Source organism: Phacochoerus africanus, chromosome 9, assembly GCF_016906955.1.
Source record: "Phacochoerus africanus isolate WHEZ1 chromosome 9, ROS_Pafr_v1, whole genome shotgun sequence".
NCBI lineage: Eukaryota > Metazoa > Chordata > Mammalia > Artiodactyla > Suidae > Phacochoerus > Phacochoerus africanus.
In genome coordinates this window covers 13317636-13339875 of record NC_062552.1, presented here as the reverse complement: position 1 = coordinate 13339875, position 22240 = coordinate 13317636, and the positions used below count along the sequence as shown (strand labels likewise).

At 40.7% G+C, this 22240-nt stretch overlaps 1 protein-coding gene across 2 annotated transcripts in view; it reads right to left on the bottom strand.

Annotated features, from left to right (window-relative positions):
• CAP2 (cyclase associated actin cytoskeleton regulatory protein 2) overlaps positions 1–22240 on the bottom strand; it is a 140318-nt gene that overhangs the window by 29488 nt on the left and 88590 nt on the right. For both annotated transcript variants that reach the window (XM_047796176.1, XM_047796177.1), the window contains 3 exons: positions 10011–10154; positions 9593–9678; positions 3063–3168 (listed from right to left, as the gene is read on the bottom strand). In XM_047796176.1, the coding sequence (XP_047652132.1) occupies positions 3063–3168; positions 9593–9678; positions 10011–10154 (336 nt within the window). The remainder of the gene's footprint in view (positions 1–3062; positions 3169–9592; positions 9679–10010; positions 10155–22240) is intronic.

Here is a 22240-nt window from a genome sequence, read left to right as displayed (position 1 = left end):
ATAGGAAGTGAGGAGAAATTAGTTTGATTTATGCTAGGGATTATGTTTTAGAGTCTTTTACATGATTTTTTAATAATTTACATTTAAAATTAAAAACTAATTTTTATAATATACTTTATCATAGCTTTTTAATGCCAAACTTTAGAAGAGGACAAAATATTAGGAAATATATTTCTATACATATATCTTAAAGATTGTCAAAAGACATATGATGTTATCTCTGAACTCACATTTTCTTTTCTTTTTTTTTTTTTTGTCTTTTTTGCCATTTCTTGGGCCGCTTCTGTGGCATATGGAGGTTTCCAGGCTGGGGATCTAATCAGAGCTGTAGATGCCAGCCTATGCCACAGCCACAGCAACGCGGGATCCGAGCCAAGTCTGTGATCTACACCACAGCTCATGGCAATGCTGAATCCTTAACCCACTGAGCAAGGCCAGGGATCGAACCCGCAATCTAATGGTTCCTAGTTGGATTCTTTAACCACTGTGCCACGACGGAAACTCCCCTGAACCCACATTTTCTTACATAATCATTCCTCCCTTTTAATTTCTGGCCAAAACCTTATCATATTTCTCTTCCATGAAAGAAGTGAAGTGGATGATCTGCTTTATAATCATGACCATTTTAAACAGAATTTACACACAGCATAACAAGTTCTCAATAAAAAAATGCTGTCATTATTATTATTATGGCAATCCATGCCTCCTAATATATGCTCTAAAGATTATATTTTATATAAAGACAGAAATATTTATATTTGTATACATAGAACATTTATATTTTAAGTTTTTCAAAATGTGAGATGTGGCCCATTAGTGGTTCATGAAATCAATTTGGTGGGTCTCAGCCAGAATTTAATTAAAAAATGCAACACAAAAGAAAATACCTGAATGCATTTCATGTGGTAAAAGAAAGTATTGCTTTGTGAAAGTTTTCTTAGTATTGTGAAAATGGTGTATGTGTGTAAAATGTATTTCTTACTATCGGTTGCCTTTAAAAGTTTCAAACTAATTGTTACGAAGCATATATTTCTAATGACTATAATAATAAGTATTCACTTGAGAACAAAGGAAAACCACTGCATTTATTTTTCTATAATTAATAATTGTTTCTTCTCTTTTATATTCAAAACACAGTCACTCTGCTTTGACATTGCATTATAGGTATTCAAACCATTTAAAAAGTAATTTTCTATTCATTTTCTGTGGGCACTATTAGAGAATTAATAGGCCAGTGTTTGTTGACACGATTATTTTCCACAAATGGATTCTGATTCCTTTTCCATTTATCTACCATGAAATAATGAGACATCCAAGGACTCTTGATGTTCAGTTTACTGTTCTCTCATGATGTCCTATCTCCCTGGCAAACACGTGACAACTCCCCTTTATGACAAACTGATCCATAACAAAACAGCATCTCATTGGAAATGTATGAAAAATAATTCCAATTAGTTTACACACTCACCCACATCACACACACCCTTCTGTATGAGAGCCCTTCCAATGTTTATGAATCCTCTTCATAGAAATCATAATGTTGTGGGCAGAAGAAAAATAATCAACTTATATTTTGCATTTCATCATATGGAGAAAACAGGCAAAGTAGAAGATAAAAAGAAACGTGGGTCTTGAGAGGTCAGTGTTAACATTTGTATTCCAAGCACTGGGGAACAAAGGCAGAAGTCCCCCTTAACCTTGAAGAAATCACAAACTCTGCCTCGGTACTAAGCTTGCTCTGTTGACATCCACATTCAGCGCGAGGGTTAGCTGCTGGTTATGACTGTGGGGAGAGTGAGGGTTCCACCCCTAAGAGAGCTCACAAACACGCCACTTCATCATCTTCTCATCATTTACTCCAGAGAGACCATCCATTGTGACAACTGAAAGGTAACATCCGTTTCTAATGGAAGAGTTTCCATGGGATGCCTTCCTATAACAAGTTTAGAGATTTAAAAGGGCAGGGAAATCCTAAGAGCCCCCTAACTCACAATTTAGTTCAGACTATTTACTGAGTACTTACTCTGTACCAGGCACTAAGCTAGAGGCTAGAGATAGAGAGGCGCTTCTAATCCAGTGGAGAGCTCCAAACACACACACGAAATTTACAGTTCTGTATGTTAAGGACTCTGAGGTATATTCAAGATATGAAGGAAGCATAGAAGAGGACCACCAACCCAGACACAGCGCCAGTGGAGATCACTGGATGTTTCTTAAAGAGGTGACGTTGGAATTGTGTCTTAGGAGAAGACAGAAGGGTGTTTTTTCCAGGGAACTCAGGTCATACAGCATGATGTATGTTCAGGACATGGCAATAAAGGTTAAGCCATATGAGACTTGCAAATTTTGAAACAACAACATTTTGATTCAGTTCAATCTAAGCACTGCATGGTGTTCAGAAACTGACAAGCAGTTTGACAGTGCAGGACCAGAGAGACACAGGAAGAGAGGAGAGAGGTGGCTGAAGAAAAGGGCAGAAGTCAAACCAGACTCTCATGTGGGCCTCAGAGGCAGAACTGACACAGGCTGGGATTTCATCCTTAGGAATGGGAGACTGCTCAAAGCACTAGGATCCAAAGTATTCAAAAATATTATACGATAAACTTTAAAATGCTGCAAGGGAAAGTCAAAACATTGAAAAGAAGACATTTTATTATAATTTGATCTTCTCAAAATTATAACTATTTTAAAATCTTGTTTCTTTCAATTTTACTCACACAATTTCTCATACAGATGCCATCTTAATGTTCATAACTTGCACTCTACTGTAGCACTGAACATTGATGGGTAAATGATTTCCCATGAAACCACCATCTACCTCATTTTTAAAGGCTGTAGAGTGTTTCACTGGGTTCTTACCATGGACAACTCCATCATCTTTTTGTGCAGCATGTGGGCGGTATCTGGACTTTTCTATGACAATGGCATTTTCATAAGCAGTTCCTACATGTATATTTTTATCTTATGCTTTCCTTGAGGTAAATTCTAAAATTACCAAACTACCAAGAATGAGTATTTTTATGCATTTTTGCTGCTCAGGTGGAAGAAGGCTGGGTACTTACTGTTTTGCTCCAAGTAAGACCTGTGGTGTGGTGTTCCTTGATGTATGCTTGAAGCTCACTCCAAATGTTCAAATATGACTTCACCCAATCCACATGGCGTAAATCACTTTATTATCAAAGAGAGTGGAAGAGGGAGAGTTATTTTAGTTAGGATCTAAAATAACAATTTTAAAAACATTGGGGGGCAGGGAGTTCCCATCATGGCTCAGTGGAAACTGACTAGCATCCATGAGGACATAGGTTTGATCTCCGGCTTCTCTCAGTGGGTTAAGGATCCGGTGTTGCTGTGAGCTGTGGTGTAGGTTGTAGACACAGCTTGGACCTGGCATTGCTGTGGCTCTGGCCTAGGCCGGCAGCTGTAACTCTGATTTGACCCCAGCCTGGGAACCTCCATATGCCATGGGTGAGGTCCTAAAAAAAACAAAAACAAAAAACCAACCAACAAAAAACATTGGGGGATGCGTGGTAATCAATTAACTAAGGCTCCAGATAATTCTGGAACACCTGTCTTTCTAGTCCACTCGCCATGGACTGATTACAAAAAGAAGCTTCAAAGGACGGTGGTCCAGGTGTCCTCTGAGTGGGGCCAAGTGCCCTGAGCTCCAAGTGTGGGGCAGAGAGGCCTAGGGAGAGAGTGCCCACCAAACCTGGTTTCCTCATCCTCCTGTCACTTTTAACAGGGAGGTGGACACAGAGGGGAGACCATTTCTCTCTGTGCTGCTTCTGATGCAGAATGAAAATCCATGTGCTTTCAGGCAGGAGAATGGTATCGAAAAGAAAAAAAAAGTCCTTTGGTTTTTTTTCCTCACAATTTGTTGACTTATTTGGTTGAAAGTGTAACCAAATTGAAAAATTTTGGACTGCTAAGGAACGTTGCTACAGTAAGAAAAATGATTTCCTACCAATGGATAACACGCAATATTCCTAAAGGTACAGTCACTTCAATTACCTCAACTTGATACTCATAACAACAGTGTAAACTAGGCAGGGTGCGACTAGTATTTTTACTCCAATTTTACTGAACCAAGAAGTAGTAAAATTCTTACCTTTTAAAACTGGAGTAACATATAGGATTGGAGAACTGTTGGAAATCTTAACCTTATAGACAGAAACAGTTGCATTCCCTTTGGCTAATTTCTACTCACACAATTTTCTTTCTGCTTTGAATAAACTAGTGGTAAATGCGGAACTGATCAGCTAACGAACATATAATCACAAACCTGGGCCATTAATCTGAAGACAATCACTGAAGGAAACTCCATTATCCAAGGTCTTGTCCAAAATGACTTGTCTCTGGACATATTTTGTTTTGTTTCCCTTGAAGAGCTTCCAGTACCACGGCATGTTTAGAATCCCATTTAACTGTCATGCCATTTACGAAAAGGAAATGGGAGTTTCTGCTGTGGCCCAGTGGGTTAACGATCCAGCACTGTCTCTACGATGGCACAGAGGTTCGATCACTGGCCTGGTGCAATGGGTTAAAGGATCCAGGGTTGCTGCAGCTGTGGCTCAGATTTGACCCCTGGGCCAGGAACTGCCATATGCCGCAGGTGCAGCAAAAAAGATTGAAAAAAAACAAAAAGGAAGTGGCAAACTGGAGTCATAAATAACTATCTGCTCCTCAAAGAGGAAAGATGTGTGATTTTGTTCTACATTTTTAGATTTACTGACTGTAATAATCAAATCTACAAAATATTTCATTGTCACTTTCTCTCACTTTCATAGTCAAAACCCCAAAGGCTCAGTATAGGTCTATATGTCTTCTGGGGTTTTCTGAAGGTCTCAGTACAGAGCTTTGCACACAGGATACAGTATATACAACAGCTATTACTAGAACATGAAAATCATTTCAATATACATGTCCACATATTTCATATATGGTCACTTATTACATGTGCATCAGTATGTACATGTATGGACATGCAACACACGTGTGTGTGCAAGCATTACAGAAGCAGGCTACATGTTCAATATACTTCTCTTAAAAAGTTTAACAAATAATGAAGTCCAAACCTGCACAGGTAAATTCATTTTTCTTTTAACCTCTGCAGTATGATTTTTAACTTGAACTAAGATCTAGCGAAACTTGTAATAAGGTATTACAGTGTAGGGCCTTTTAACATGAAGTCTCTAAGAGACAACAAATTTGAATAGGACTCAACTACACCTCCGGAGCTGCAAGCCCAGCCTCAGCTTTCACTTCCCCGGAAGAAGATGTGGGAGGGGCATGTGCCTTTTAATGATTATGACTCGGAGAAGTCATACCTCTAGAACGTCAAAATAATTAACGTGCTCTATTCATTCTTTGAAAAAGAGCCAAACAAGTAGTCAAGCGAGTCGGAAGAGGTGCAGAGTCCACCAGCCACAGCCCTTCTGAGTCAACCACCAGGAAGCCTGCCTTTTAGCTCCTCCACCCACAGGCCTGTCAGGTAGGCAGCAATGAGCCTGCCTCGCTGATGCTGCCGCATCAATGAGTTGGCAGCACCTGCAGCCCTGCTGAGCCCACACAGCGTGAAGACAAAGCCTGCTTGGGTGCACCCATGAGTGGGTGTTGAGCGAGTGTCTGTGGAGTATCCTGCTTTGTTTGGGTAATTGATCCTGGAAGCTCAATGGTGACTCGGGACTGGTCTGGCTACTTCTGGAAGCGAGGTGAATAAATCCACACTCCTGCATTTCCTGAGCATATGATACAGTCTTCAGGGGGCCCATTAAGTTGAAATGAATTGTCCTTGATGTTGACGGCGGTACAGAAGCAAATACCAGACCTCCTTTGTGTATGTAAAAAAATGTGGAAACCCCTCTCGGCTGTACTACCTCCTGGGGAGAATCACTTACCCCTGGGGTCCCAAGACACACTCAAGTGGGGCCTGGGAGGAGAACAGGAGCTGATGAACAGAGACAAAAATAAAAATGGCTTCCAAGGGCAGAGTCTTAGGAGGTGCCTATGGTGTCTTGCAGAGGCATGTACAGGTGTGTGTCTGTACATCTTCCCCCCCGCCCCAAAAGGCTACTAGAGAGGGCTTTTATGATGTGGAAGTTACCGTGGGCTGCTCATGCTGACATGTGTTTGCAACTTGTTCTTTCCTGGACTGTGATTTTTATGTGAGAAGAGCAGACTGTCTTGCATGTTTGACGCCTGTACACAATCCTGCAGTCTCTAACAGAGAGTGGCAACGTTTGGAGTCGTATCATTGGGCACAGTTGCCTCAATCACAGTTCTCTGGATGCAGGAAGTCTGTTATCGAGTATCCGTGCTTTAACCAAAGCTTGCTTAGGATGGAAGAGACCTCAGGAGGGAAAGAGGCATGCAAGCCTCCAGAGCTGTGCTTCCTAAAAGCTTCAAGACTTGTTTTGCTAACACAAACTGAACTCTAGGAGGGGAGGGGATCACGGTGGCTGTTTTATGTCTTATTGTGTTTAATATAACAGCTTTATTGGGATATAATTCATGTCCCATTCAATGCACCCATCTGAAGTATACAATTCAATAGTTTAATTCCAATTGTGCAATTATCACCATAGTTTTAAAACGTTTTCATCAACCCCAAAAGAAACCCTATTCCCATTAGCAGTTATTCCACTTTCCCCCCACCCTAGACAATTGCTACTCTACTTTGTGTCTCTATGGATTTTCCTATTCTGGAATTTCATATAAATGGAATCATACAATATGTGGTTTTTTGTGTCTGACTTTTTTCACTCAGCACAATGATTTCAAGGTTCACCCATACTGCTACTTGTACATTCATTTTTAAATTTTTATTTTATTTTTATTTTTTACTTTTTGTCTTTTTGCCTTTTCTAGGGCTGCTCCTGCGGCATATGGAGGTTCACAGGCTAGGGATCTAATCGGAGCTGTAGCCACTGGCCTACACCAGAGCCACAGCAACGCAGGATACGAGCTGCGTCTGCCACCTATATCACAGCTCACGGCAATGCCGGATCCTTAACCCACTGAGCAAGGCCAGGGATCAAACCTGCAACCTCATGGTTCCTAGTCAGATTCGTTAACCACTGCACCACGACTGGAACTCAGGAATTTTTTTTTTTCATTTTTTAAAATATGGCCAAATAATATACCATTTCTTTGGATATACCTTTTAAAAAAAATCTATTCATCAGCTGATGTACATCTGAATTGTTTTTACTTTTTTGGCTGTTATAAACAATGCTGCTATGGACATTCAGATACAAGCTTTTGTGTGGATGTTTCATTTTCATTTCTTTTGGAAATATACCTAGGAGTGGGATTGCTGAGTGTGGCTGTTTTTTATAGTAAAAAGTATTGGTACAGATATATATATTTTTTGCCTTTTTTTTAGTCTTACGCCTGTGGCATATGGAGGTTCCCAGGCTAGGGGTCGAATCAGAGCTGTATCTGCGGGCCTACACCACAGCTCACAGCAGCGCCGGATCCTTAACCCACTGAGTGAGGCCAGGGATTGAACCTGCATCCTAATGGATACTAGTCAGATTTGTTTCTGCTGGGCCACAATGAGAACTCCTGGTACGAATTTCTTAAACTGATGGATACACGTTTTTTTTTTTTTTTAATTGTAATGTTAATATCTTACATATATTTATAAATATTCTTCTGCATCTACTCAATGTTTATGAAAACAAAAAATAACCTAAAAAATAGTTATGAAAATTTTGAATATGTAATATTGGTCAATGACCTGGAACTACACATTCTATGCAATTTTTCTATACTTCATATAAAATTTGTCTTATAATGTTATTTTCTTTTTTTGTTCAAAGCCTTTTCTTCTGGCTCATATTTTTAGATCTACATTAGTAATATAAAGAGGTGAATTGAAACAACTATCCAGACTATTCAAGTCCTTAAGGTTTTTTTTTCTCTCTCTCTCTCTTTTTTTTCTTTTTAGGGTTGCACCTGTGGCATATGGAAGTTCCCAGGCTAGGGGTCAAATCGGAGTTGCAGCTGCCATCCTATACCACAATGGCAACACTGGATTCGAGACTCATTTTTGTCCTACACCACAGCTTGTGGTAATGCCAGATCCTTGACCCCCTGAGTGAGACGAGGGATCAAACCTGCATCTTCACAGAGACTATGTTGGGTCCTTAACTTGCTGAGCTACAGCAGGAACTCCCTCAGGTCCTTAAGTAGCCTTCATCTGGACAGTCTGGGTCCCTGAGTGAGATGCAGGAGTCCTGTATGTGCTGACTAATGATCATTTCTGCTCCTGTCCCCTACAGGCTCAGAGGGATTTACACTCGAGCCCGAGTGCAGGGGGTGGAACTTTGGTGCTCTTATTTTTACCTCATTCCTTCCCCACGCATGAGGTATCAGCCACATCACATCCTGTCAGCCGTGGACAAGGCAGCCACGGCATCGTCAGAGGTTGAGGGGTCTTGTGACAGCCCTTCATCAGTTCAGAGACATCTTCCTGGCTAATCAGCTCTGGCCTCTCTCCACTCAGTCCCATTTTTCAATTCTAGCTCCAGTTTGAGGTTTTCTAGGATCTATTACTTGTGCTGGAGAATGTGATGTCCTTTTAATCTGACTCTCCAGGCAAAACTCCTTGGTTCAGTCTCATCTGTACTTTCTTCCTATCCTGTTTTTTTTTTTTTTTTTTCAAATGGCCACACCTGTGGCAGATGTAAGTTCCCAGGCCGGGGTTTGAACCCTCGACTCTGCAACGACCCAAGCCACTGCAGTTGCATTTTTAATCCCCTGCACCACAAGAGGAACTCCTCATCTGTACTTTCCACAGCACTTTGCACGGTGGCTATTCTTACAGACATCTCTCTGTCCACCCAACTCTATTTCATCTTAACACAATTTCTGGTTTCCCGCTCAATGGCCTGGTTTATTGCTGCTTCTCATCTCTGTTCCTCATTTATGCTTCACTTCCTGAGTTCTCCTTTCTTCTCTCAGCTCACTCACCAACTCTATTTTGATCAATGTAAAAATTTTATCCATTCAGCGCTAGTCCATCAAAAGCCATCCCAGATCTCTCTTGTCATTGTGGGGACACATGATGTGACATGCATTCATGTGGGGAGAGTTTGCTCATTGCCAGAAAACTGAGGCAGACTTTCGAAAATACACATATTATCGGAATCATTGATTTCACATTCCATTTTGCCTTACCTGCCAAAGACAGGATTTTTCCTTAAACTAGCCTTTGAAAGGAAATCAGTAATGAACTAGATTAAGTTTGGGGATACATATCTAACAGTCAATTGAAAATGTGGTCAGGAGTTCCCGTCATGGCTCAGTGGTTAACGAATCCAACTAGGAACCATGAGGTTGGGGGTTCGATCCCTGGCCTTGCTCAGTGGGTTGAGGATCCAGTGTTGCTGTGAGCTGTGATGTAGGTGGCAGATGCGGCTCGGATCCCGCGTTGCTGTGGCTCTGGCGTAGGCCAGTGGCTATAGCTCCGATTAGACCCCTAGCCTGGGAACTTCCATATGCTGCGGGAGCAGCCCTAGAAAAGGCAAAAAGACAAAAAAAGAAAAGAAAAGAAAAGAAAATGTGTTCCGTAAAAGAAGGTACATACCTGTGTTTGTAGTCCTTCAAGACCCTGTTAGTATAAAAGGTGGCAGCGTCATTCATCTCCTTGACATAAGGACCAGGTTTGGGGGACTGAGAGAACAGGACCATCACCCAAGCATAGAAGGAAAAAAAAATAGAGGATAAGAAAGAAAATGCCTTAAAGAAGAAGAGAAGCAATGGAGATTCGGATTTGCAAGCTGGAGGTAAGATGTGCTCTGTAAAGATCAGTGAAATGCTTTCTACATCTCAGAACACAAAGCCCTGAACTTCCAACAGGGGCAGAAAGAGCTGCTGGGTTCAGCCTGCCAGGGGTCATCCTTCAGTGTAACAGGAGGAGGATGCAGGAGCTGAAAGCAGCCGTGAGTTCTCGAAACCACTCCAGAAACGTGAGGAGGTGCAGGGCGGCGTTCCAGCCAACTCACCACGGCTATCCACCCGAGGGCGGGGATGCTTTCGCTGACTGCGGAGAGATGATTGAACATTTTACTCCCCCGGTTTCTCTCTCTAAAAGTTTGGATCTCCTGGATCTTTTCTGATATTGGTTTCAGGAGCGCAGCCACGTCGTTCTGTAAGCAAACATTGGGCACTGTTACAAGGATCACGGGGTCTCCATCCAGGTTGGCCTAAATGGGGGTACTCCGTGCTTAACCTCAGGCGCTTTCAGAATAGAGCAGATTTTTTTTTTTTTTCTCACAGTAACTGGTTTTTCATTCTCTGACGTGTGAAAATTAAGCACTGATTTTTTACTTTTTTTTTTCTTTTTAGGGCCGCACCTGCGGCATATGGAAGTTCCCAGGCTAAGGGTCAAACTGGAGATGTAGTGGCCGACCTACGCCACAGCCACAGCAATGCAAGATTTGAGCTGTGTCTGGACCTACACCACAGCTCACGGCAATGCTGGATCCTTAACCCACTGAGTGAGGCCAGGGATCGAACTGGTGTCCTCATGGATATAAGTCAGGTTTGTTACCACTGACTAATGGGAACGAACTCCAGATTTTTTACATTATTAATAATGTCTCCTGAGACATGGAAAAAAAAAAAACAAAACAAAACAACCCAGCAGTATGACATAGCCCCTGTTTTGGAGACTCCTGCATGGAACACAGTGAAATTGAGTGATCAGTTATATTTTCAAATAGAACACACAGATCACACATCAGAGTAACACATGCCTGAAATCGGGATGGGTGGATGTTAGCAAAAGGATATCTTCCTATTCCTGTGGGAAAATGATGTGAGGGAGGGTCCTTGGGTTTTACGATGACCATAATCCATCTGAAAATGTGGAAATCTTTCACTGAGGTTCTTTGTAAGACAATGTGATGGCTTACAATATTTATAGATACCTTAGTCTGGCTTGGCTTTCAACATCCTCCCTGGTCAACTTGGCAGATAACTACTGGTTACTCCTCTCACTTCTGATTAATTAATTCAACAACTAACTTTTCTAGTCACATAAAAAAATGCTGCAAAATTATGTGAGCTGAGTTACGACCTATCACAGAGATAGGTTCTTGTATCATCTCCCCATAGCATTCTCAACTTTCTTTGGCTTTGAAGGGTTACAAAGTCCCCTGATTTATTTTCCCCCAAAGAAAGAGCAACAGTTTGTACTTCAGCTTTGTAAAAGCAGTTGAAGAGGTTTTGGCAGTACTTTCAAAACAGAAAAAAAAAAAAGCCCCTTAAAACTCCATTTCTTTAACAGAGACTTTAGAGGTTCTCAACAGAACTACAAGGTTCTCAGCCTTGGCTACATATCAAAATCACAGGGAGCTTTCAAAACAGAGGCCTGGGCCCCGCCTCCAGAGACTCTGCTTTAACGGGTCTGGAGGTGGCCTGGATTGGGGGGTTGGGGTGATTGGAAAAACTCCTGGGTACAGATTTTAACCACTGCTATGGTGCTAGTTTATTTATTTATGTATTTATTTAGGGCTGCACCCGTGGCATATGGAAGTTCCCAAGCTAGGAGCTGCTGGCCTATATCATAGCCACAGCAACGCCAGATCCAAGCCACGTCTGCAACCTACACCACAGCTCATGGCAACACTGAATCCTTAACCCACCAAAGGGGGACAGGGATCAAACTTGCATCCTTCTGGATATGAGTTGGGTTCGTTACCACTGGGCCACAATGGGAACTCCACCACGGTGTTAGTTTAACACCCTAAGGGATAGTTTTTTCTGTCAAGGACAGAAAACCCGTAGGGAAGAAATAACTTTCTGCTGCTGTGGTTTACAGACCTCACTTCTCCTTGACCCCTGTAAGATGCTCTCCCCTGAAAGAAACTGCATAAGGGCTTGGCAATTACAATGACCTTGGTTCCAATCTCTGCTCTACCACTTACTACCTATGTAACCTTGAGCAAATTATTTCACCAGAGCCTTGGGCTCCTTATCTATAAATCAGAGCTAATAATATCTTCAGCTTTTAGGGAGTTCCCTTTGTGGCTCAGCAGTTAACAAACCCAACTAGGATCCGTGAGGATGCGGGTTCCTCGATTCCTGGCCTTGCTCAGTGGGTTAAGGATCCAGCATTGCTGCGAGCTGTGGTGTAGGTCACAGAAGTGGCTCGGATCTCTCACTGCTGTGGCTGTGGCGTAGGCCAGCAGCTACACTTCCGATTTGAACCTTAGCCTGGGAACTCACATATGCCGCAGGTGGGGCCCTAAAAAGCCAAAAAAAAAAAAAAACCTACCTAATACCAACAGATTTTAGGCTACAGGACAGGTGGCATTTTAAAACTCTGGCACAAAGGATATACACAAAAAATGGAAGTGATTATTATTATTACTATTATGCAATTAGCTCTGACTGGGGTTAAAAGGATGTCCTCTCTAATATGTAATATTCATCTGCTTCAAACAAATGACTGTATATTTAAAATAAGAGAGACTCCCAATAAACATCCATGTAGGCTAACAGGATTTCAGAGTTAAAGGAGTTTAAATTAGGTCATCTAGGTCAATTTTTTGACAGACTCACCTGAGTAGATCACAATTAATATTTTATTTTTTGTATTTTTAGGGCTGCACGCACGGCATATGGAGGTTCCCAGGCTAGGGGTCTAAATCGGAGCTGTTGCTGCTGGCCTATGCCACAGCCACAGCCACACCAGATCTGGGCCACGTCTTCGACCTATGCCACAGCTCATGGCAAAGCCAGATCCTTAACCCACTGAGTGAAGTCAGGAGTCGAACCCGCAACCTCATGGTTCCTAGGCGATTCGTTTCCACTATGCCACAACGGGAACACCACAATTAATACCTTAAAAAGTAACTGAAATAGAATAGAAGATATCAGAGGGCAATTTACATGTAATAAAGGTGGCCATTTTTTTTTAAAATTAACCTTTCAGTTATATAGTGTTTGTGTGCATGCATGTGTGCTGGGCTACAAAATAAAATGCATTCTTTTTAGGAATCTCAGCCTAAAAGTTTGAGAAGCATGGATCTAATCCAATTCTCCCATTTTACATAATTGGGATATAAGCTCAGAGTTAATTTACTAAGATCAGTTTTCAAGCGTTCGTAGCCCTGCAGCTAGAACCCAGGTCTCTGGTGAGACAATTCTCAGAAATTCGTGCTTTTAGCTCTCTACACACAGGTTTCTTCTCTGACAGCAAGGTTAGGGGAAGGTAAAGGGAAGTGATTCAGAGCTCAGGGCTGGATGAGACTGCTTGGGTTCAAGCCCTTGCAATTCAGTGTACTAAGCTCTAGAACGTTACACAAATTGCCAAACTTGCTCATGATTCCATGACTGTATCTGCAAAATACTGTTGATAATAGTGCCCACTTCACATGGCTGTTAGAAAGAGTAAATGGGAGAGACTGGCTGTGCTTGGTAGGGAGTCAGCTATGTTATGAGTGCTCTACAAACAGTTAATTGATCTCCAAAGTATCTGCAAGTTCAAAAGTCTCTAATGGACCAGATTCACCGACCTGTTCTTTCTTATCACTGATGTGCAAATGCAAGACAAATATTTCCCTAACTGAGATCTCCAGATGAACAAAGGCATGTTTTTGTTTGGGAAAAACAGAAAGAAATACAGGGAAAGAAAGCAAAGTATTCAAAGTTCTTAGTGGACCTTTTTTTTTTTTGCATTTTATTGAGAAATAATTGACATACATTCCTGTATAAGTTTAAGGTGGAAACATATGCAAATCAAACAAGCTTGATAGTTTGATTTGCATATATTGTGAAATGGTTACCGAAATAGGCTTAGGCTTAGTTAATACCCATCATCTCATCCAGATACAATAAAAAGAAAAGGAAAACATCTCTCCATGCGATGCAAACTCTTAGGATCTACACCTGTAACAACTCTCCTGTATCACACAGCAGTGTTAACTACAGTTATTGTGTTGTAATTACATCCCTAGTACTTATTTATCTCGTAATTGAAAGTTTATATCTTTTGACCATCTTCCTCCTACCTCCCCTCCCCCCAGCCTCCACTGGTAAAACCGCAATGTACTTTCTTTAAGCTTGATGGGTTTCTCCTTCTTTCTTTCTTTTTTATTTTTTTGATTCTACATATAAGTGACATCATACAGCATTTGTCTTTCTCAGACTTATTTCACTTAGCATAATGCCTTCGAGGTCAGGGGATTTTTAAAATTCTTCCACATTGAAGGAGGAGAGAAGACGAAAATGGTTGCTGCAGAAGCCAACCAAGTCTCGTGGAAAATTCGAGAATGCCTTCCCATCTTCTCACTTTCCCTTCTGGCCATTATAAAGAAAAGGTCTTATAGATTTGACAGGAAGACCCTGAATCAGGGTTGTTATGGGCTGAACTGTGTCCTTCCCAGATTCAAGTTTTGAAGTCCTAAACTCTCATACTTTAGTATTTTTTTTAACAGTTGAACAACGATCATCACAACCAAATTTTATAGCATTTTCATCCCAAACCTCCAGTGCATCCTCCCCACACCCAACCTGTCTCATTTGGAAAACATAAGTTTTTCAACATCTGTGAGTCAGTGTCTGAGCTGCAAAGAAGTTCATTGTGTCCTCTTTTTGGATTCCACATGTAAGTGATAGCATTTGATGTTAGTGTCTGTCTGACTGACTTCACTTAGCATGATTATTTCTAGGTCCATCCATGCTGCTGCAAATGCTGTTATTTCTTTCCTTTTAATGGCTGAGTAATATTCCATTGTGTATCTGTACCACATCTTCTTTATCCCCTCCTCTGTTGATAGACATTTAGGTTGTTTCCATGTCTTGGCTATTGTATATAGTGCTGCAGTGAACACTGGAGTGCATGTATCTTTTCAAGTCGTGGTTTTCTCTGGATAGATGCCCAGGAGTGGGATTAACTCTCGTACTTTATAAAATGTATTTGGAAGTAGGATCCTTAAAGAGGTAATGAGGTTGAACCCTAACCTAATATGACATATGCCCTTATAAGAAGAGGAGATGAAGATATAGACACAAGGGAAGACTAGGTGAGGACACAGGGAGAAGACAGCCATCTACAAGCCAAAGAGAGAGGCTTCAGAAGAACCAACCATGCTGACACCTTGATCTTGGACTACCAAGCTCCAGAATTGTGAGAAAATACAGTTCTGCTTTTTAAGCCACCCAGTCCATGGTACTTTATTCTGGCAACACTAACTAGTATGAGGTTGTAATGACACTACAGGAAAAGCAAAAACATCTTCAAACCCTTAACAACAATAAAACAAACAAAACCCTTGGAGTTCCTGCTGTGGCTCAGCGGTTTATGAACCCGACTAGGATCTATGAGGATTTGGGTTCGATCCCTGGCCCTGCTCAGTGGGTAAAGGATCTGGCATTGCCATGAGCTGCAGTGTAGGCTGAAGACACGGCTCGGATCCAGTGTTGCTGTGGCTGTGGTGTAGGCCGGCAGCTATAATTCCTATTTGACCCCTGGGAACTTCCCTATGCTGCAGGTGCAGCCCTAAAATGTCAACAAACAAGCAAACAAAAAACTCAAAACCCCTCTAAACATTTGCTGCTCCAAATACAACTCTTCCATGTTGGGTAATGGCTGCCAAGAGTCAGGTTTAAATATCCTCCTTGGAATTTCACTCTTTAGAAAGGAAATGTTTTCCTGTTCAAAGGTTTCTTTTTAGTCCAAATTCAACACATGGTCAAAGGCATGTTATTTAGGTTTTCCCAGAAGGCTGATGATTTTTTTTTTCCTGGTCTTTTTGCTTTTTCTACGGCTGCTCCTGTGGCATATGGAGGTTCCCAGGCTAGGGGTCTAATTGGAGCTGTTGTCGCCGGCCTACGCCAGAGCCACAGCAACGTGTGGTCTGAGCCATGTCTGTGAGCTACACCACAGCTCACGGCAATGCCAGATCCTTAACCCACTAAGCAAGGCCAGGGATCGAACCCGTGACCTCATGGTTCCTACTCGGATTCGTTAACCACTGCGCCACAAGAGGAACTCCAGCAGATAATTTTTAATTATGGCAACACTACTAAAAAGCATCCTCTTTTTCTTCAACAATTTGCTCGGCCATGATGTTCTTGATGCAATGACATTTTTGAGAAAGGCCAGGATATCTGAATTGTGAGTGATATCTGGCCTATTGCCCCAAGGGGAAAAAGAACCAGAAACTGTGTATTCACAATGTTGGGTAGATTTATTAAGGCCATCTTTGTTTATCTCTAACTTCCCAAGAACAAACTCTAAACATTGAGGAGACGGCGTATTCTGGAAGATATTTTATATTGGTTATCTGATGAAAGCACCATAAAGACTGAGAAAGTTTCCTTTTGCCTTAGTTTGGCAATTGCATGAATAAGTGTCCTCATTAAAAAAAAAAAAAAAAAAAAGCAATGCTGAGAGGACTAAGTACAACGGCTTTTTGCACAACCCTAATAAACAGTACGGCTTTTATTCTGTGCCAATAGATTTCTTATGTACTTTGAAGGAGGCTTACATTCTCCAGCTCATCCTGAACTTTCACAGCTGGAATCAAAAACAGAGAAAGAACATTAGAGTTATGGTGTGATTTCCATCAAGGCGGATGGTGTGGGATGGCAGAGGAGAAGCAAATGGGGGGGTATTACCGGTACTTCCACCTGGAAGGAGCATGTATTAAGCGTATTCAATAAACACAGGTTGAATTGCACTGATGTCAATTAACATTGCAAAAGAGCTCTCCACTGATAGGAGGTAAATTTCAGAGGCATTCTGGGTATTTTCAGTGGAATGCATTGGTGGTGGCTCTTCAGGCACAGGTCGAAGCTAGTGTGCTTTGGAATGACTTCAAATTGGCCAATTTTACATAGGTCTCAGCTGGACTTTTTTCTTTTTCTTTTTTCTTTTTGCTTTTTAGGGCTGCACCCTCAATGTATGGAAGTCCCCAGGGTAGGGGTCTAATTGGAGCTACAGCTGCCAACCTACGCCACAGCCAAAGCCACAGCAACTTGGGACCCAAGCCTTGTCTGTGACCTACTCTGCAGCTCAGAGCAATGCTGGATTCCTGCTCCATTGAGCAAGGCCAGGGATTGAACCCATATTCTTGTGGATACCAGTTGGATTTCTGCTGAGCCACAAAGGGAACTCCTATTTTATTAAACTTAGCACTCAGGTTTCTTTTATTCTGAGAGACATTCCCCTGAAAGAAAATCATTTTTGGGGGGTTTCCATCAGGGCTCAGTGGAAACAAATCTGACTGGTAACCAGCCATGAAGACACAGGTTGGATCCCTGGTCTCGCTCAGTGGGTTAAGGATCTGGTGTTGCTGTGAGCTGTGGTGTAGGCCAGCAGCTGCAGCTCGGATTCAACCCCTAGCCTGGGAACCTCCGTATGGTGTGGGTATGGCCCTGAAAAGACAAAACAAAAATGAAAACAATATTTTTTCAAGACTCACATGAAGATGAGCTGAAAAATCTTTCCTGCCCCCCCAGGTTTCTGTGGCCTCAACAGAAGGTCAAAATAGCCCAAATGGAGGCGATGCATTGTGAACTGCAAGGTTCAGCAAATGTTTCCCAGGGTGACATTAGCTTGATGGGACTGTACTTTGGGGAGGACTTCAGGACGCCATGTCTTTACGACCCTAGTTTCTGCTTTAAAGTTGAAGAATTGAGACCCATTATCAGCTTCATCTCAGTTTAGCTCCAGAAATAATTGCTTTGCAGAAAGTAAAATTAAAGAGCTTTATCAGCGTGCCTTGTAGAAACTTTACCCAAAAAGGAAAACCAAATTCCCACTCATACTGTTTTGCAAGGAATGGAACAAACTCTGGGAGTTTGACCTCAAAGATGTGTCATTGAGTAAAACGAAATAAACTTGTTATTTCTGGAATCCACTCTTATTATGTGGTTCTACATCAGGTAGAAGATGGATCAATCTGCCATTATTTCTTTTAATTTTTTTTTTTTCTGATAACATGCTTTTTGGGAAACACTGGGAAATAACAGGTGGAAAAACATAAGTAAACAATAAATATCCTTAATTCCACATGGTTTTTTTTTCTTGTAGATATATTAGAACTGTCTTCAAAAATGACAATAATTACTTTTAAAATAATAGCTATTGCAGTTCCTATTGTAGCCCAGTGGAAACGAATCTAACTCATAACCATGAGGTTGTGGGTTCAATCCCTAGCCTCAGTGTAACGGAATCACCATGCTGTATAGGAGAAAATTGACAGAACACTGTAAATCAGCTATAATGAAAAAAAAATCATTATATTAAAAAAAAAAAAAAAAGAATCCAGCATTGCTGTGAGCTGTGGTGTAGCTCTCTGACGGGGCTTGGATCCCATGTTGCAGTGGCTGTGGTGTAGGCTGGTGGCTACAGCTCTAATTCGATCCCTAGCCTGGGAACCTCTATATGCTGCTCCATATGCTGTGGGTGAGGGACTAAAAGGCAAAAAAAAAAAAAAAAATATATATATATATATATAGTAATAATAATAATAATAATAGCTAATAAGACCAAAAGCAATAGTCTTAATAGTTGAATTCAAGCAGTTCAATTAAAACAAGCAAACACAAAAATAAATAAAAATCCATCAATATATTGGAAAGTTCTGTGGAACTCTATCATTTTTAGAAGTGATGTTTTAAATGTAAAGACTACAAAGGCATTACTGTTACAACTCAGGGAGACTTAACGGCATTAAAGTAAAAGTCGTACTTTTTAATATTTGGATCCCACCTACATTAAAAAAATTCTAAGAAAGCGCAAATAAAGCAGTACATTTTAGCCAACCATACTACCGAGTATCAATCACTATTTTTTGGCTTACGTGTTTTTGTACAAAGTTTTACCAGTGGATTCCATTTGAGTGCATATGCATATAAGCATATGAATATACAGCACAGAAAACATATGGAAATATATACATTTACTTTTTCTAATACATAATGCATTTCTTTTGTAACAAAGGGAAACGTTTTAAAAACTTATTAACTGGTTTTATACCATTCGTAGTAGAAAGAACTTCATATGGGTGCTATTAAATTTATAGATATCAAAAATATTAAGACTCTTTCGTAACATGAGGGTAGTAGCTTCAAGAAAACATGTTCAGAAATTATCAGAATGAATTATTCAAATGATAGTAGTTAAAATTTTCTCAAGCAAAGGTTATCTAAATCAGGATGAAGTTTGCTTCTTTCTTTCTTTTTTCCAAGAAGCATACTAAATACTTTATTAGTAGACAAGTTTCTGGAAGAACCAAAGTAAGCAGTTTCACATTAACTTTTCTCAGATAGGATGGGGTTGACTTGGAATTTTTACAATAATATTAAATCCATTAGTGCGGTCAATTGTTTCCACATTACCAAAACATACTAATGAAATAGTTTTTAAAGCTTCATGACTGTGCAAACCATTGTAAACCATTGGAACCCCTGAAAAACAATAACCTAAAAATATGAACAACCTTTAATTCTAAACTTTGAGGTTTCTTTTAGTGATTTTTTTACCTCATTTAAAATATCACAGTAACAATCTGAAAATAAAATTAAAATCAAGAAAAATCCCATTTACAGTATCATCAAGACAAATAAAATACTTGGGAATAAACTTTATAAAAGGGATACAAAACTTATACTCTGAAAAGTGTAAAATATTGTACAAGGAAATTAAAGAAGCCCTAAATAAATGAGGGCATTTCATATTAATGGAACAAATTCAATATTGTTAAGATGGCAATACTCCCCAACTGATCTACTAATTCAATGCAATCCCTATCAAAATTCCAACAATTTTTTTTTTTATGCCAGGAGTTCCCATTGTGGCTCAGTGGTAATGAACCACTTAGTATCCTTGAGGACATAGGTTTGATCCCTGGCCTCGATCAGGGGGTTAAGGATCCGGCATTGCTATGAGTTGTGATGTAGGTCATAGATGCACCTCGGATCCTACGTTGCTGTGGCTGTGCTGTAGGCCAGCAGCTGCAGCTCCTATTTGGCCCCTAGCCTGGGAACTTCCATATGCTGCCCATGTGGCCCTAAAAAGAAAAAATTAAAAAAGGCAAAGCTTATCCTCAATTTCTCAATTTCATATGGAATCACAAGTGATTTCTAATAGTCAAGACAAGAGTGAAAAAGAAGTTTAAAGCTGGAAGACTCCTACTTTCCAATATCAAAACTTACTACAAAGATACAACATCGAAAGAATGTGGTACTGGCATACAGAACGATGGAATGGAATGGAGCATCAAGAAATGAACCCATTAACATCTATGATCAATTAATTTAGGATGAAGTTTACTTCAAAATATGGCATTTAGGCATATTCTAATAAATGAAGCAATTGTTTTCACCATGTTAAGTCAAGAGCAAAGACTTTTAATCAGAAATGTTAATTTGAGTTAACTTGCTTTGGTGCAACTGTAGGTATTTCTTTAGGCTAATTTCCCTTCATTGTTCTTACATAAAAATTTTCTACTGTTCCAAAAAGTTTTGGTGGCTTCAGAATATGCCTCATGATAATACTTCCAGAAACATCTGTACATTTAAGACAACTTTAAAATTTAAAACATTTACAAAACTATCACAGAAGTCAATCTAAATAAATAAATTCCTATTGTGGTTCAGTAGTAACGAACCTGACTAGTATTCGTGAGGATTCAGGTTCAATCCCTGACCTCACTAAGTGGGTTAAGGATCCGGCATTGCTGTGAGGTGTGGTATAGGTCACAAACGTGGCTTGGATCCTGCTTTGCTGTGCCTGGTAGGCTGGCAGCTGCACCTCCAATTCGACCCCTAGCCTGGGAATGTCCACAGGCTGTGGGTGCAGACCCCTCCCCCCAAAAATATATATAAAGAAAAAATATATTAAAAAAAAAATATATATATAAAGAAAAAAATATATAAAGAAAATCATCCATGATGAGTAAAAGGAATGAACTGCTTTTGAGAATGAACTGCATTGTCCTGATACCTACAAGAGCAGCCTCCAACATGTATAAACTCCTACTTAAATTTTCAGTGCAAATCTATGAACCCACATTTTCCCTAGTAATAACATTAAGACAAATGATTTCAGGCATACAGAAAGGCACAGAAAATAATAATAATAGGCACCCATGTACATGAAACACAGTTTACTATTGCATGGAGGCCCAGGAACTCCCCCATGATATCTCTTTGCTGACATTTGCCAAGGACAGCTGGAAATGCAGAGGTCTGAAGCCTGGGACATAGAGTTATTTGGATAGGACCTTCGGGGTGGCACTGATCGGAGCTACAGCTGCCAACCTTACGCCACAGCCAAAGCCATAGCCACTTGGGACCCAAGCCTTGTCTGTGACCTACTCCACACCTCACAGCAATGCTAGATGCCTGATTCACTGAGCAAGGCCAGGGATTGAACCCATATTCTTGTGGATACGAGTCAGATTTTTGCTGAGCCACAAAGGAAACTCCTATTTTTTTAAACTTAGCACTCAGGTTTCTTTTATTCTGAGACATTTCTCTCATAAGGGTAGAACAGTTGGAGACTGGGCATTTTTAGTGTAAAGTCTCTTTTGCAAAAGCAGTCAGCAAATCACAGGCTAAAGAGCCTTCTCCAAGGTCATTTTCTCACTCTTCAGATAACAGTTTACACTGTTGCTTATCAATATATTTTAACTTCTTGGAACCATTCAAAGCCTTATTTAGGATCCGGGGGCCCCTGACCTAGTGAAAAATGGACACTCCTTTGTCAGTTTCCACTTTCTGTTTCTTATCTTTGCTACTATTCACAGATAATGAGCTTTATCTCTCATCATTTCTTGTTTTTTTTGTGCTGCAGGATTTGGGGAGATATTCACTTTAAAAACCTACAATTTATTCACCAGAACAAGAACACGGTTCGAGAACAAGAACACAGTTTGGCTGATGTGATATGTGGGCCACAATTTTCTCTAAGCTCTTGGTGTTTGTCTCAGAAGGGTAGGTAGGGAACATCAACAAATTTGATGGAAACCTAAATGTTTACACAGGGACCCACAACAGGGACCCCTCTAAGCTCCTGACTCTTGCTGCAACTACAGCGGTCAGGAGACGATAAAAAACAAACAAAAGGGAGTACCCCTTATGGCTCAGTGGAAATGCATCTGACTAGAATCCATGAGGACTCAGGTTTGATCCCTGGCCTCGCTCAGTGGGTTAAGGATCTGGTGTTGCTGTGAGCTGAGGTGTAGGTCACAGATGTGGTTCGGATCCTGCCTTG